Source organism: Polyodon spathula, chromosome 23, assembly GCF_017654505.1.
Source record: "Polyodon spathula isolate WHYD16114869_AA chromosome 23, ASM1765450v1, whole genome shotgun sequence".
In the NCBI taxonomy this organism is placed as follows: domain Eukaryota; kingdom Metazoa; phylum Chordata; class Actinopteri; order Acipenseriformes; family Polyodontidae; genus Polyodon; species Polyodon spathula.
In genome coordinates, this window is record NC_054556.1 from 17865631 (window position 1) to 17883060 (window position 17430).

Consider the following 17430-nt stretch of genomic DNA (forward strand, 5'->3'; position numbering starts at 1 on the left):
GAAAGCTGGATTTCTGATATGAGATGTTTTGGGCAGCACTAAACTTAATGATTAGTGAGCACAACCCCCCTGTGTCGATCATAATAGTGAAATACGTTTCAGCTTTTTTTAAGGACAACAGACATGAGTACTACAGCAGGATCACATGCAGGCACTCTGTGGTCACGCTTGTTAGCTAGTTGTTACAGGTTAATAAAGTAAAATGAATGACCTGTCAAATGAAGTAGGCTTGAAAGAACACATTATGAAGTATCTCTTTAATATATCTCCAAATGAAAACTAGAGAAATGTGTGAAACAAGCCATCAGTTCTTTCAGCATATCGTCAAAGCTGATTCCTTTAACCCCTGGGAGTGGCATTGTCTCTGTTACAAATGGGCAAAGAAAAATGAGGCATTACCAGTATTAGGGACAGAGAACCCGATACGGGGTGTGTATTAATAATAATAATGAACAAATAATCCACACGATACAGTCAAATTTAATTCCTTAACAAAATGAGGTGATGTACAGTATCACTCCTTTAAAGAGTTACTATTGTAACTTTCTGTTTGAAGCTGACAGAAGGGGGCAGTTCTGTGCATTCCTCGTGAGTTCTCCTCTTATGTCCTTCTCCACTTGTGTCCTTCTCCAGGTGTGTCTCGGAGGCTTGGAGAGAAGAAAAGAGAGTCACTACAGACGCCACTGCTGCAGATAGGGGTCTTCACACCAGCACAGACTCCAGTGCAGCCCCACAAGCCTCAACGCCGGGGAACGTCACTGGTTCAAATCCATCAGAAGCTCCTGTGGATCTCCAATAAGGGGCAGAAAAACAGATAAACAGTGAACAACAGCAATACAGGAGCAGACCTATATAATATGTTAGATGAGCTCCAAGGTTTTAAAGCTCAGCTCAACCTGTTTTATTTTAATTTATGATTAGTAGATAATCCATTACATCCATTAAAATAGCAGGTACTTTATTGACAGTCTGGTACCCAAGTCTGTCTGTCCGTGGATGTGTGTGTGTGTGTGTGTGTGTGTGATTCTGTGTAAATGTGTGTGTGTTTTGAGTGTTTCTACTGTAATGTGTCATTCCCATTGTATTGTTAATTGTACACACAGAGGTTATTTCTGCTCTTATTGTTTTGATATTCCTGTGTGTGTGTGTGTTTTAGTGTTAAGTGATCTACTGTTGTGGGGGAGCTGTGAGAGAGCGGGGCACTATTTCCAAGGGGTCAGTGCTCCATGGGGGTATTGATCTGAACCAATCCTTTTATATATCATTTAGGGTGTGTGGTATTTGACTTTTGGTATTGCACTTCACTTTAATATAGGATTGAGCACTGTGTGTATTATTATTTTCTTACTTTTTGTGGATTTTTATTAATTGTTGTTTTCACAGGTGGGATTGGGTGGTGATCAAGGTCTTAATCAGTTAATTATAATTTTTTACTTTCTCTCCTCCTGTGTCTTATCAGTAATTGGTATTATCAGGAGTCTAAGCCAAATGCATTCAGTCAATTTGTTAGTGACACTGAAATCAAATAACAGAACAATGAAAAGAATTATACAATTAAAATGATTATTTTTGTGTTTGTTTATCCGTGAAACATGTGACATAACACTGACGGCACAGATTCCACGGGATCTCTGAATAAAGACTTCTTGGTGCTTGTCATAAAGATGGCCAGAGTGGGGGATGTCCGACCAGAAACAGGAAAATAAACAAAGACAGAGGTGGAGTTTGGTGGAGCTGAGCGAATGGTCTCGCTTTAGCGTTTAATGAATGAACAGAACAGACAGAAAATAAACGGTGGTAACAAACAAAAACACAGGACACGGCACTGGTAGCCAAAATAAACAGACAAACACAACGGACTATCACTAAACAAAACACGGTGAGCTTCTTTAACAATTATTATTTTATTATTTGTTCTTATTACCTCCGTCTCCAATCCCATTCTCCACTCACCGAACACACAACCCAGAGCGGGTGAAAACATGTAGCTTTTATGCAGCTGTACCAAGACTTGATTGCTAATCAATCATTCAATTGGAGTCTTGGTACAACTGCAAGTGAATTAATAAAGTGCAATTCCCTTTGCTCACATATTATTACATTTTACTTGCACGTGAAGTGCTGTGCAATCCTTGTGCCTAAATACAAATATACGTTTTAAACACTCATGTTACACAGACCCGTTTATATCCTGTGTACCAATGACTATACACCAACATTAACACACAACAGATAACCCAAAATACACACAGGGGCGGGCACTTTGCCACATAGGCTGCTACTGGCCACGCTGTCAGCAGACGTGCTGACAGTGGGGTGAATCTCTCCTCCCGCTGTACCACTGGCAGCGGAAATGCTGCCAATGGTGCGGTTGTCAGCAGACGTGCTGACATCTCCCAGACTGACTCCTTCAGCCGGGGCAAGCCGGGGCGGAAAAGCTGCTGGAGTTGGTGGTCTCCAGACCTCCCCCAAGATCTCCAGCAGCGAAACTGCTGCAGGGGAAGGTGGTCTACTGACCTCTCCCCACTTTATTGCCGGCAGCTCCCTATGGGGGGACTCCAGCCCCCAGAACTCCTGCAGTGAAATTGTTGCAGGGAAAGGTGGTCTCCTGACCTTTCCCCCCTTTTTCATAGCTGGCAGCTCCCTCTGGTGGGGCTCCAGCCACACTGACCCCTGCGGCCAAGCAGAGCCGACTGCATACACCCTCTGCTGGTGGAGGTGGCGGAGGCAGAGGCAACTCCTGCTGCTCTGCTCCTGGCGGTGGCGGAGGCAGAGACAGTTCCTGCTGCTCTCTTTGTGATGGTGGGGGAAGTGATACCAGCAGGCATTCATCCTCTGCTGGTGAGGGAAGTGATACCAGCAGGCATTCATCCTCTGCTGGTGGGGGTGGCGGAGGCAGAGGCAGCTCCTGCTGCTCTGCTCTTGCCGGCTGAGGTGGCGGAGGCGTGTAGTCTCCTACCGGTGAAGGTGGCGGAGGCAGAGGCAGCCCCTGCTGCTCTGCTCCTTCCGATGGAGGTGGCGGAGGCAGAGGCAGCTCCTGCTGCTCTGCTCCTGCCAGTGGAGGAGGGAGCGGCATGTAGTCTCCTGGCGGCTGAGGTGGGAGCGGTGTGTAGTCTACCCTTGTTTCGGGGGACTGGTCCGGCTCTCCCTCTCTTGCAGGGGACTGGTGTGGCTCTCCCTCTGGCTCTGGAGGTAAAACCAGCAGGCATTCTTCCTCTGCTGCTGGAGATAGAAGCGGTGGATGCTCTGCATTCCTCTTCCCCTTTCCCCTTCTCTGCCTCCTCCTCACCTTCCTCTCCTGGGCCAGTTCCTCCTCTCCCTCTTGGTAGGGGCAGCTCACCACCGGGTGCCCGAACTCCCCACAGGCAAGGCACCAGCCTTGGTCCTCTAGACCACCGAGGAGGTCCTCCAGATCCTGGCAGCCATTTCTCCAGTTCCAGCCTTCCATTTTTTATTTATTTATTTTTTGTTGTTGTTGTTTTTTGTTTTGTTTTGTTTTTTTTTTAAACCAGAAACTGCGGTCCCTGCTCCCGTCGGCGTCTAGGTGGCGCTGGTAATCCCACGATGACACCACGTGTCACTAAGACGGCCTGAGTGGGGGACATCCGACCAGAAATAGGAAAATAAATAAAGACAGAGGTGGACTTTGGTGGAGCTGAGCGAATGGTCTCGCTCAGCATTTAATGAACAGAACAGACAAAAAATAAACAGTGGTAACAAACAAAAACACAGGACATGGCACTGGTAGCCAAAATAAACAGACAAACACAACGGACTATCACTAAACAAGGTGAGCTTCTTAAACGATTATTATTTTATTTTTTATTCTTATTACCTCAGTCTCCAATCCCGTTCTCCACTCACTGAACACACAACCACGAGTGGGTGAAAACATGCAGCTTTTATGCAGCTGTACCAAGACTCGATTGCTAATCAATCATTCAATCATTCAAATTCAGTCTCGGTACAACTGCACGTGAATTAATAAAGTGCAATTCCCTGTGTTCACGTTTATTACATTTTACTTGCACGTGAAGTGCTGTGCAATCCTCGTGCCTAAATAGAAATATATATTTTAAACACTTGTGTTACACAGACCCGTTTATATCCCATGCACCAATGACTATACACCAACATTAACACACAACAGATAACACAAAATACACACAGGGGCGGGCACTTTGCCACAGCGCTATATCCTTTAGAACCCATTGGGGAATGTAAACCAACTGGACTGAACAAACTGCTCTGCTACCTAAGAAGGGATTTTTTCTATTGTATTTCTTCTTCTTTCTTACTTTAAATGCATGAAGCTGAAAATAGCCTGCTGTCAGTCTAGCGCATGTAAAAAAAATACTACACAAGGATGCAGAAGTCTCTAGACTCTCAGAATAGTTCAAAGGCACTGTCACAAAGACGGCCGGAGTGGGTGACGTCAGAACCAGGAAGGCAATACACAGAGACAAAACAGATGAAGTGAAATGGTGCTTGCGCCGGTTTATTGTAAATAAAAGGTTCAATCAAACAGAAAACAGGACATGGCACTTTACACCAAAACAAAAAGACACACAAAACGGACTATAATGAACAAACACTGTGAGTTTTAATAAACAAGTATCGTGCTTGTCCCACCAGCACGCAACAGCAATTGATATTACACTTTTTGGTTTCTCCTCCTCTCTCTCCCATTCCCTACTCACCTAGCACCCAAACCCCGAGTGAGTAAAATGTGCATCTATATATACTGTTGTGCTGGGATTCAATTACTAATTAATTATTCACTTGAATACTAGCACGTGAATTAATTATGTGCAACCTCGTGCTCACATATTAACTACTTTACATACACGTGAAGAGATGTACAATACCGTGCCTAAATACAATTATACATTTCTAAACACACGTGAAACACAGACCCATTTATATCCTGTGTACCAATGCCTACACACCAACATTTAACACACCACACGCAACATATAACAGACAGTATACACAGGGGCGCACTTTTTAACAGGGGGAGTCAATATTTTACAGGTACAATGATCGTTTACTGCTTAATTATTGTACGTCGATGATATCTAATGGTGATACTTCGTTAGCGCCATCTACTGGTTGCTGAATGTCTCTCAGTTCAAAAGAAGGCTGAGAGCTGTGTAGGCATGCCTTAGATGGGTAAATTACTGCTCAATAATACCTGACATGAGACATTTTATAAAATGGAACTGTATGGGTTGAAGCATTTGACTACTAAAATAAATGTGCTCTGTGCTTGTACCCACAATCCATGTCTGGACTCTACACTGCCTTCTGGCCTGTATTAATATCAAACTAGCCAGCCCATTGTTACAAGTGCATCCAGTGACCTCAGATTTCAGGATGATTGTGGGCGGAACTAGTGAGATGGAAACTTGTCTTACCCATTTCTGAAATCATTATTCTATTGAAGTATTCTGGGTGATTGTAGCTAATAATTCCATAAATCATATCTGGTGCACACCTCCACTTGTTATATATGCCTCAAATGTCCAGTTTTATTTGAAAACATGAAATCTGGTATTACAGCTGGTTAAAGAAACCTCTGTTTGATATCAGTGCTTTCAGACAGTGTTGCACTGGCTTGGTCATTTAGAATGGAGGGTGCCCCCACCACTCCATGTTTTCTGTCTTGTCAATAACGAATCAGCTGCTTCCCCTCCTGACTGATATGTTTTCAGCCAGTCACATGATCCAGAACACACTGCTGAGGGTAAATGACCCAGGAAGTGTAAGCATAATATATTTCCTGTGAAAAGGCAGAGAAAACATAAACCTAAAGTAGTAACAGAAATCATGTTTTAAAATGAAAACACTGTAACATGTGTGCATTTCAGACCTGCACATGTGAGACTTGTTTAGCTAATGGGAGTGCATGATAAGTAAGATCTATTGAACTATGTTGATAGCTACAGTTATTTTATTCCAGGGTTATTCATCAGTCTGAGCAATGCAAAATCCTTTAACATTGTATTATTCATGTTTTCAAATTCATCATACACTATTGTTTGGGAGTAGATGTAATCTAATAGGATTGACAAGATTTTGTTTTGCTGCCAAGGCTGATGGAATCCATCGCTGGCTTACCTTGGGATCAGATCTGCTTTCTCCACCAGGCTGTGTGAGTCTGAAACTGGTGTATGTTTGTCCACAATCAGACGCACATCCAGCAACAGCTCTCAGACTGTGAAGGAAAGGATTTTACTCTGTGAGCAACATTATTTCATATCATTTCACATTACAAAGTGAAACTTTAGCAATTTGTCTAATGAATTAAGCAGCCCAGCTCCTGCGATAATGTCTTTCTCACAGCGGTAGAGACCGCCTCAGCAGCTATAGGACAGAGGTATAAAATTATCAGTGCCAAAAAAAGTCTAACAGTATTTACCATGTTAATGTCAAATATGGTTCACTGATCATTTGTATCATTTTCCAAATAAGCAATTTCAGGTTACCCAATAAATATTTGACTTACCCATCCCCAGTCTTACCTCATTAGCCTTCTGTTTCTCCTTATTGCAGAGAAGTTATCTGATTCCCAGGACTGCAGAGCAGAACCTCTCCCAGAAACTGGACATTGTGAGCTTGGAAGTGGTGCTCTTCAAGAGGCCTGGACGAGGTCTCAGACTCCTCTCCACTCTTTCCTCCTTCAGTCACAGTTCTGGTACTGGGACATGGTTGAGAAGGGCTCTTGTTCTACACATTGTTGTTCTGCAGTAGGCTTTGTTATTGTGTGCCCTGATGTGGGAAGGTAATCCTGTAGTAAAGCGGAGATTGTTGATGTATTGTTAACTACACATGCTAGGTTGAGTTTAAAATGAGATCTTAAACTACGGATGAGAAAATGTTGCTCAAACCTTCCATTTCATGGGTCCCCAAGGGTCTCACCTGGTCAAGACACAGCTGTCTGGTGTGCAAGATGAATCATAAAGTCAGGGGACTGCAGGTTCGTGTCCGATCTTTGCTGTGGATTTCAGGGGGAGGGTTTCATTGGCTCTGGTGCTCCTGTGGGTTAGGGAGGCAAAACCAGCAGGGACTTTTGCATTCCATAGCTTGCTGACACCCACTCTCAAGCTCCCTGGTATAAAGAGATGATTGGCTTGGTCGTGGGATCGGAGGACCTTCAGTTCTACTGAGCAGCAAGTCTGATGGAATCCACCACTGGCTTTACTTTGGGATGAGATCTGAACTTTCTCCACCAGGCTGTGTGAGTCCGGAACTGGTGTATGTTTGTCCACAATCAGACGCACATCCAGCAACAGCTCTCAGACTGTGAAGGAAAGGATTTTACTCTGTGAGCAACATTATTTCATGTACCGGATTTAATCAGATTTAAGACACACTTTGTTGACTGAACATACGGGGAGCAACTTGGATTTGAGTTATTCTGGTGAGCTTGAACAAGAGCTACTGCACACAGTAATGCACACTACAGTAATTACTCTTGATGCAGTACCACTATATTAAAATGGCTATGCAGGAAACTTAGATACATTTTATGATGCAGTGTTTATAAGAAAAGACCTCTTGTTTGTGGAAGAAAATGGAATGTGAATTTTGGGCACTTGTACCAGTACTTGCGTCCAGCTTGTACCTGCACTGAACTGCTCCATACCTTGCTGCATTCAACTACCGCTCCTAACTATAACTACTTCCTGTATCTTGTATTTGATTTTACTCTTATAGGTAAACTCACTCACGTTTTTTGTAATTGCTCTTATTTGAAATCATTCTCATCCATTTAACATAATTACTATGTGTGTTCCTATTGGACTTTACTTGTATGAGCAAATATTTACTATAACTTTTAACTGCTCTTAGTCGATATCGCTCTTATAATTATTTACTGTATTCTTTATTTTGCTGTTACTTGAATTTGATCTTACTCTATTTTTATAACTGCTGTTATCTGTATGTGATATTTTATAATGTGTTAACTTGTAATGTGATATTGTATAATGCAATACTTTGTACTGTGATATTTTGTAATAATTGTAAGTCGCCCTGGATAAGGGCATGTGCTAAGAAATAAATCAATAAACAGTCTTACCTCATTAGCCTTCTGTTTCTTTCTATGGCAGAGAGAAGTTATCTCATTCCAAGGCTGTGTTCATCGTTTGCCACCTCTCTTGTCTGCACATGTCTGCAGACAACACAGGTGCACAAACGCTTTCCTAATGGAACGCAGGGCAGGCTGGTGTTTCGGCTTGACACCCTGTTTCTTCTCTTTGCCCCTGCCCTTTTTGAAAACAGTGGTGCAGATCCGCTCCCAGACACTGGGGACATTGTCACCTGGGGAGACGTGCTCCTCAGGGGTCCTGAATGAGGTCTTGGACTCCTCTTCACTATCTCCTCCTTTAATCACAGTTTTGTTACTGTGGCATGGATGAGGCAGTATGGATGAAGCCTTTGGTTTCACATCCAAATTCACTGCTTTGGAGAGTCTAATTTGACACTCTGTGTCAGTGTTATGCCTGGTCGGTTCAAGGCACTTCATGTAATTCCCAGCCTCTATAGGAGAGACAACCACCCCAGGTTTTTGTGTCACCTCATCCAGCTGAACCTCTCCTCTGGTGGCTATGCTCTCAAGATGTTCTGCATCGTCCAGGATCACACTATTGGGCCTCGTGCTAGGTGTGAGAACATCTCTTTCACACTCCTCATCTGAACTGAAACTATACTCACTACCTAGCCATGATATTGGGGAATCTTTGAGCCTTTGACGATGGTAGTCATCGTCTTTATCCCAGTCTCTCATCAAAGCCTGATACTTTGATTTAATTTGCATTTGCTTCCGGTTTAAATCATTCTGCAATACGCCCACGAATGCCTGAAGCTGCCTGAGTTCTTCTTTGATTTCTGTTACAGGGTGTACAGGGGCCTCCCTCTGCGATGCTTCTCTTGCGCAGTCAACTGTAGCAGGAATATTCACTGAGTTGTTTTGTGAGAATGAATTCTTTGTAATTCGAAGCCATTCTTCCAGAGTGACCAGGTTCTGCTTTATTGCTCTGGATTTTTTGTTTTTGGGTGATTCGCTTTGCTTCAGTTGTACGTCCTCTGCTTTTGCAGGCTGTACAGGGGCCTCCTCCCCCGATGCTTGTCTTGTGAAGTCAAGCGTAGTACAAGTTTTCATAGCAGCTGTTCTCACAGGGTTGATTGCTGAATATGAATTCTTTGTAAGCCGAAGCCATTCTTCCAGAGTGACCAGGTTCTGTTTTATTGCTCTGAAGTTTTTGTTTTCGGGTGATTCGCTTTGCTTCAGTTGTACGTCCTCTGCTTTTGCAGGCTGTACAGGGGCCTCATCCTCCGATGCTTGTCTTGTGAAGTCAAGCGTAGTACAAGTTTTCATAGCAGCTGTTCTCACAGAGTTGATTGCTGAATATGAATTCTTTGTAAGCCGAAGCCATTCTTCCCGAGTGACCAGGTTCTGCTTTATTGCTCTGGATTTTTTGTTTTCGGGTGATTCGCTTTGCTTCAGTTGTACGTCCTCTGCTTTTGCAGGCTGTACAGGGGTCTTCTCCCCCGATGCTTGTCTTGTGAAGTCAAGCGTAGTACAAGTTTTCACAGCAGCTGTTCTCACAGAGTTGATTGCTGAATATGAATTCTTTGTAAGCCGAAGCCATTCTTCCCGAGTGACCAGGTTCTGCTTTATTGCTCTGGATTTTTTGTTTTCGGGTGATTCGCTTTGCTTCAGTTGTACGTCCTCTGCTTTTGCAGGCTGTACAGGGGCCTCCTCCCCCGATGCTTGTCTTGTGAAGTCAAGCGTAGTACAAGTTTTCATAGCAGCTGTTCTCACAGGGTTGATTGCTGAATATGAATTCTTTGTAAGCCGAAGCCATTCTTCCAGAGTGACCAGGTTCTGTTTTATTGCTCTGAAGTTTTTGTTTTCGGGTGATTCGCTTTGCTTCAGTTGTACGTCCTCTGCTTTTGCAGGCTGTACAGGGGCCTCAAGTTTTCTCCCCCGATGCTTGTCTTGTGAAGTCAAGCGTAGTACAAGTTTTCATAGCAGCTGTTCTCACAGGGTTGATTGCTGAATATGAATTCTTTGTAAGCCGAAGCCATTCTTCCAGAGTGACCAGGTTCTGTTTTATTGCTCTGAAGTTTTTGTTTTCGGGTGATTCGCTTTGCTTCAGTTGTACGTCCTCTGCTTTTGCAGGCTGTACAGGGGTCTTCTCCCCCGATGCTTGTCTTGTGAAGTCAAGCGTAGTACAAGTTTTCACAGCAGCTGTTCTCACAGAGTTGATTGCTGAATATGAATTCTTTGTAAGCCGAAGCCATTCTTCCCGAGTGACCAGGTTCTGCTTTATTGCTCTGGATTTTTTGTTTTCGGGTGATTCGCTTTGCTTCAGTTGTACGTCCTCTGCTTTTGCAGGCTGTACAGGGGCCTCCTCCCCCGATGCTTGTCTTGTGAAGTCAAGCGTAGTACAAGTTTTCATAGCAGCTGTTCTCACAGGGTTGATTGCTGAATATGAATTCTTTGTAAGCCGAAGCCATTCTTCCAGAGTGACCAGGTTCTGTTTTATTGCTCTGAAGTTTTTGTTTTCGGGTGATTCGCTTTGCTTCAGTTGTACGTCCTCTGCTTTTGCAGGCTGTACAGGGGCCTCATCCTCCGATGCTTGTCTTGTGAAGTCAAGCGTAGTACAAGTTTTCATAGCAGCTGTTCTCACAGGGTTGATTGCTGAATATGAATTCTTTGTAAGCCGAAGCCATTCTTCCAGAGTGACCAGGTTCTGTTTTATTGCTCTGAAGTTTTTGTTTTCGGGTGATTCGCTTTGCTTCAGTTGTACGTCCTCTGCTTTTGCAGGCTGTACAGGGGCCTCATCCTCCGATGCTTGTCTTGTGAAGTCAAGCGTAGTACAAGTTTTCATAGCAGCTGTTCTCACAGAGTTGATTGCTGAATATGAATTCTTTGTAAGCCGAAGCCATTCTTCCCGAGTGACCAGGTTCTGCTTTATTGCTCTGGATTTTTTGTTTTCGGGTGATTCGCTTTGCTTCAGTTGTACGTCCTCTGCTTTTGCAGGCTGTACAGGGGTCTTCTCCCCCGATGCTTGTCTTGTGAAGTCAAGCGTAGTACAAGTTTTCACAGCAGCTGTTCTCACAGGGTTGATTGCTGAATATGAATTTTTTGTAAGCCGAAGCCATTCATCCCGAGTGACCAGGTTCTGTTTTATTGCTCTGGATTTTTTGTTTTCGGGTGATTCGCTTTGCTTCAGTTGTACGTCCTCTGCTTTTGCAGGCTGTACAGGGGTCTTCTCCCCCGATGCTTGTCTTGTGAAGTCAAGCGTAGTACAAGTTTTCACAGCAGCTGTTCTCACAGGGTTGATTGCTGAATATGAATTTTTTGTAAGCCGAAGCCATTCATCCCGAGTGACCAGGTTCTGTTTTATTGCTCTGGATTTTTGGTTTTTGGTGGCCTCGCTTTCCTTCAGCTGCATGTTCTCCCCTTTCCCAGGGTCTTTATCTCTCTGAGACACTTTGTTGCACTTTCCCTTCTTCTCAGGTGTTACTGAGATGTCTTGCAGCTCTTTCAGTAGGAGGTCTGTATTGACAGTGTCACAGTCCTCTGAACCAACCTATACACAGGAGAGGGAAAGACCCTGAGATCCAAATACTTCTTTATAAGAGAGTTACGCTCACAGTGCCATTTGAACATTAAAACCATTTTTACCATTAATATTGGTTTATGCTAATTTACCATTTTTTTAGCTTACCCAACTGTATACAATGCTTGTGTAAGCTATTTCTATTGTACACTATGTTGTACTTTAACCCTGGTAGGTAACTTTTTATTAACTTTATTAGAGCAGATTTTACCAGTGCGTCATCCTGATAAAAGAAATCAATTATTATTGATCACGTTTTTGTTTGTCCTGAAGACAGCATTGCATACACCAGACCAGTGGTCACACACCCAAATATCGCCACGGGCCAGCATGGAGGCCCGCCAAAAAGTGCATGGGCTGCCACCAGGAAATGTTACTTTAACTTTAATAAATAGTATGACTAGATTTGCAAACACATATTAGCTAAAACGTCTTCAGGAATGAAAAAAAAACATATATATATACATTTAATTGGTTACAGTTTTGACTTGCATTTTCACAAATCAGATACAATTGATGAGACTGTAACGTTGTTACCTTACAACCAGCTCCAACAATGTGTTGTTACTCAGCCCCAAACACCCTGTCATTATTACAGACCACTTTACACCTAGTTTCTGTATCGGTTTGTTATGCTGATAAAAAAATCTGGCTTTTCAAACAGGCATCTCGCAAACACCTTATGAGGCTGTCTTTGTTTGCAAATCAAAAACTGGACTAAGCACATCCACTTTGCCCCCAGAGATCTATTGTAAACTGCAGAAAGAATAACTTGAAGAAATGATGAATGTACAAAATACTGCGTCAGCCATCAATGACATGGAGGTATGAAGAACACAGCAAAGCGACTGCAAAAATGCAAAACAAAAAATGTTCGGGTAAAAGCAAATCCGTAATCTTTATACAGTGCTGCTGCATTAGGCAACCTTTTTCTGGCTCCATGTTTTAAAACAGACTGTTACTTTCGTTTCTGAAAATATCTAAACTAAACTGAACTCCCCCAGTTATTTGTAGACTAATTATTATTACTTGTATATGAAATGGAAAAGGGATCAATTTCCCCAAGTGGCTCATTGGTGAAACGCAATGTTAGAATGGCGTAACCTGGAAAATATTGACTTTCCTGTTTGTGACAAAGATAAAAGAGAAAGAATGCAATACAGGATGATAAGAGTTTTACTGAAGAACGATCCACCATAAACAAAGACTGTAAGGCGTTTGGTAACTCTGACATTCTTTGTTTGCGTATTGTTTATTTTGGTCCTACTAATGACACACACTTTAAATAATATCTTGATTTTGTTAAGTATTGTTTGTATTCTTACTGTAATTTATAAATTTAAATGTGCATTTAATTGCATTTCATTACAGGTGGACGTTACCCCACACATGGTGGCTGTTCATGAGGAAAACCAAAGATCTGATGATACTGCTGAAAGAATCTCTGGTTATCAAGATTCTGCAGTGGCAGAAGCGGTTGCATTGAGTGTAGTCTGAGAAAAGGTGTCTTCTGGAGCGCATTCACGCGTTGAATGTAACGGTGCAATGTAATGGTGCATGCTATTGGTGGGGATTCATCTGGCAATGAAGGTTATGGTGCCTCTGTTCGGTGCTTTGTCTGTAAAAATGAAAAGTGATACCATAAAACAGAGAGAAAAGGCACGCAAAAGCTTTCAACACCGGGCAAATAAAATGAAAAGAGAAGCAATAAAAAGTTCTCTCCTAGAAATGTTGGCACTAGCGTTACCATTCCTGTGCCTGAGTTGGATCATGGGAGAGGAGATACAAAAATTATATTAGCTGTTATTATGGAAGTTGTAGATGGTGACTTCTATCCCATATCACAGAAGCTTCTGTCATTAGAAAATGTGACGGGGCTCCCAAGTGGCGCATCCAGTAAAAGTGCTCCACGTGGAGTGCAGGATGTGCCCTATAGTCTGGAGATCGCAGGTTAGACTCCAAGCTATGTCACAGCCGACCGTGATGGGAGTTCCTAGGGGGTGGCGCACAATTGGCCGAGCGCTGCCTGGGTAGGGAGGGCTTAGGTCGGCAGGGGAATTCACAGATCACCGCGCATCAGTGACCACTGTGGCCTGTATTGCGCCTGCTGTTCTGCAATGGAGTTGCCAGATCTGTTTTGTCCTCCAGCGCTATAGGTCTGGTGGCCTCGCTGTGGATCCGCAGTGCGGAAAATGACGGATTGGCAGAGCACGTTTCGGAGGACGCGTGCTCCAGCCTCCAATCCCCGAGTCGGCAGGGGGGTTGCGAGCAGTGAGCCGAGGATACAGATAATAATAATAATTGGGCACACTAAATTGGGGAGAAAATAGGGTTAAAAAATTGCAGACGACTAAATTTAAAAAAAAAAAAAAAAGAAAATGTGAGGGCTTGAAAAATGTGGTTGCAAAAAAGTGTCATACTGAGAAGCGGTGCAAATGTTTAACCAAAGGTCTACTGTGCAGCTCAAAATGCCATAGCAGTACTCCTTGCTGTAACAAATAAAAGGCTAATGAAAACAACAATATTTGTCTGAGTATGTAATATCTGAAACAAAAACACATTGGAAATGTGAAAAAATGCCAAGTTATTAAAAGTGCCCAGCCACACAAGCCAAGTTTCAAGAAACCATTGGGGCAACCTTGCCCAGCACAAAGCAAATTGGCACAACTGTAAAACCGATGGGGGCCTAGATTGCCCCAATTGTTTTTACTAACTTGGCTTGTGTTTTACAAGCACAATAAAAACAGATGAAACACATGAAAAACACAAAACAAGTTAGTAGAAACAATTGGGGCAACGATGTGAGTTTTGTGTTTTATTTTGCTCTGTGAGCATTGTTTTGTGTCAAATTTGCAATAAATCAGCGCAAGCAAGCGCCTTCACCATTTCACCTTGCAGTACTGTGTGTTTCTTCCGGGTTTGACATCACCACTACAAGCCATCCGTGAAATATGGTGTCAGAACCAGGACAACTGTGCCTCCAGGTGAAAGACCGGGGATACTGCGGGTGAAGTTTTACTTTCTTTTTTCAAGTGGATTGTTTTTTAGTCTTTTTTGTTTAAAGAGGTGTGGGGGTTTTTTATTATTATTATTAACGAGTCATATAGCAGACACTTTTATCCAAAGCAAATTACAGAGACTTAGGAGTGAACTATGCATCACAACTGCAGCTGCAGGGTCACCTGCAATAGGACCTCGGTTTTACGTCTCATTCGAAGGACAGAGCACGAGGTTAAGTGACTTGCTCAGAGTCACACACAGCGAGCCAGTGGCTGAGCTGGGAGTGAACTGGGAGCCTCCTGGTAACAAGCCCCTTTCTTTAACCACTGGACCACTCTTCTACCTGGCAGGTCATGTCAGAAGGTGACTGTGTGAGAAGACACTCTTAAAACCAGAAGAGCTCATCTACTGCATGAAGAAGCATATAGAGAAGCACATTATTTTCACCTATGAATGAATATACAGTAGGCAATGTATCCCTATTAACTTACTGTGCAGCAGCAGGCAGCCTTGGCCTCAGGAGCTGAAGCAACTCCTTTCATCTTCTTCTCAGTTTTGAGACATCGTCCCTCATGCTCCATCTTGAAAAACAGAGAAAACACAAGATCAGTTTAACAGTCTGAGTTTTATGCATGCACAATGATTTACTCTCTCCAGTGGAGTCAGATTCTGTATCAACATGTAGGTTAAAATCACCCAGTAGAAGAATCCTATCATAATGTACAGTCAATGAAGATAGCAAGTTACTAAATTCAGTTAAAAATAACGGGTTTGACTTGATAATTACAATATGAACAGGTAGTGCACTATCTTGTGTTAATGTTAACAGTTCAAAAGATGAATAACCTGGGACAGTAACCTGATTCATTCTATGTTCACTAAGGAAAATAGTAGCAAGTTGTTTTGTTAATGATCTGAAGTCATCATTTAGAACTTAAGATGTCTGTTTCTTATGTCATCTGTACCTATGGGTATAATGACCACAGACTCTTTTTTACCGATTATTTAATAATTTGCACACTCTTGATTCAATGTCGTTAGTTTTTGCTCCAGAGAGGCAAGTAACAGTTCTGTTTATAGTGTCTTTACCGCTAAAATCACTGTCAACGTGGTGAACAATTGAGTCACCTACAAGACCTCCACCCTATTTACAGTCAACGCATGGCCAATGTTGCTCAGTGCTTGGAATCTGTCAGATAATTTGATCTTCTCTGTATTTTGACTACTTATTTGCCTCCTCTTCTTACCTTTTCTAACCTTGTTTATTCCACCGATAGCATCAAAGAAAAAAAAAAACATAAATCAATGATGACACTGCACACACAGCTCAACCAGTTAGATGTCAGTTTCCTAAAATTTGGTAAGTATTACCAGGTATTACCCCTGATTTGTGAGGTCAATGTATTTCACTCACAGCATAGTACAGGCACATCACATGTCACTGTGCATAAAGCAGACTATATATTTTTGTATGACTTTTTTTAAACACATAGCCTTGATATATCATAAATGTATACAAAGATTCCCTACGTCATATACTACAGTACTTAAGGATTGCGTGGTTCTTCATATTATTTAACATCACTCATAGACTTTTATAATCCAGTATTTTACTGGTTTTGATCAGGGTGCTAAATATTGTCGTGAAAAATAATCCCTACCTTGGCTTCCAGAAGAGCAGAACCAGACTTCAGCTGAATAGATTCAGGAATGCAAGCAATCCCCAACGACTAGATTTATTTTCTTTTAAAATGTTTTTTTTTGCCTTTAATAAACTGTCACAAACAGGATCAAATTGCCCAAATCAACAAGCATTAATTATAAGTAAAGAAATAGATGAAAGCCAAATTTAGTCTGGAATTATAATAATTATTAACTGTTGAAATGTATTTTGTTTATCTCCTATCCCGCACCAATTGAATACTTTTTTTTTTTTTTTTAATTACACTTTTTGTTTTTTTTAAAGACTTGGATTATTAAAGCAAAAAAGACAAACAGATACTTTCTTCCAGGATCCAAACGAAATTCAGTGCAGAATGTCTTCCGAAAACTGCCGAAAAAACAATTCTATGCCAGATCTATCTAACAAGGTCGCTTTTTGTTAAAGAAAATTCAACCTCAAAAATACGTCCTTCTTCCGCTAAACTGTCAACACCACTAAACTGCCCGCCAACTTACAGCACAGGAATCCGCACAAAATGTTACGTCACAACGCCGGCCTGACGTGCCTCGTTTCCCTGGAGACGGTGTACAGTGCTAGCGGCCTGTTCAGTTCCCGTCCCCAGAGTTTTACACATCGCCCCTTCCCAGCTTGAGAAAATGGTTCTGTAGTTTTAGTTCCGGCAAGTTTTAAAGCAGCATATTGTTCCACAGTAGACGCAGATTTAAGGGGGGGGAGGGGGGGTTGTCAACCGGGACATTTGTCCAGGACACTGAGCTGTCGAGGGGGCCCGCAGCCCAGGTTAAAATAAATACATAAATAAAAATGTCTATTTTCCAGTTTAAAATCCAACCCGCTTGCCTGTGATCGCGCTGCTAAACACTGGAATCTCTTACTGGCCACGCGCACGCTGGAGGACGCGAGAGAGCGTGAGAGACAGAGCGCGAGAGGGAGACTAACAGAAAACAATTGAAAAACTTTGCGGCGCAGCGAAACAAACAAACAAAACAAAAACTCAAATTTCGGTTTAAAATCCTATAAAAATGAAGTAACGACAACACCAAATGAACCCGAACAACTGGTCAACGAGAGTTTTGGCGGCGCTACGGTTCCAAATAACGGGCCTGAAGAGTC

The 17430-nt window shown here is 42.5% G+C and overlaps 2 protein-coding genes across 3 annotated transcripts; both read right to left on the reverse strand.

Annotated features, from left to right (window-relative positions):
- Positions 1-360: 360 nt before the first annotated feature.
- LOC121297901 lies at positions 361-9973 on the reverse strand. Of its 2 annotated transcripts, none has more exons than XM_041224526.1 (5): positions 8084-9973; positions 6922-7303; positions 6525-6790; positions 6121-6217; positions 361-647 (listed from the first exon to the last, which is right to left on the reverse strand). In XM_041224526.1, exon 1 carries the CDS (start codon positions 9812-9814, stop codon positions 8144-8146), a length of 1671 nt encoding a protein of 556 aa, XP_041080460.1. In that variant the 5' UTR covers positions 9815-9973; the 3' UTR covers positions 361-647; positions 6121-6217; positions 6525-6790; positions 6922-7303; positions 8084-8143. The 2 variants fall into 2 exon arrangements, with proteins under 2 accessions (XP_041080460.1, XP_041080461.1); XM_041224527.1 differs by lacking the exon at positions 361-647 and adding an exon at positions 4777-5782.
- Positions 9974-9980: 7 nt separating this feature from the next.
- On the reverse strand, positions 9981-16566 carry LOC121298428. The gene is made up of 3 exons (XM_041225554.1): positions 16298-16566; positions 15128-15217; positions 9981-11606 (listed from the first exon to the last, which is right to left on the reverse strand). Exons 2-3 carry the CDS (start codon positions 15215-15217, stop codon positions 9981-9983), a joined length of 1716 nt encoding a protein of 571 aa, XP_041081488.1. The 5' UTR covers positions 16298-16566.
- Positions 16567-17430: the final 864 nt, after the last annotated feature.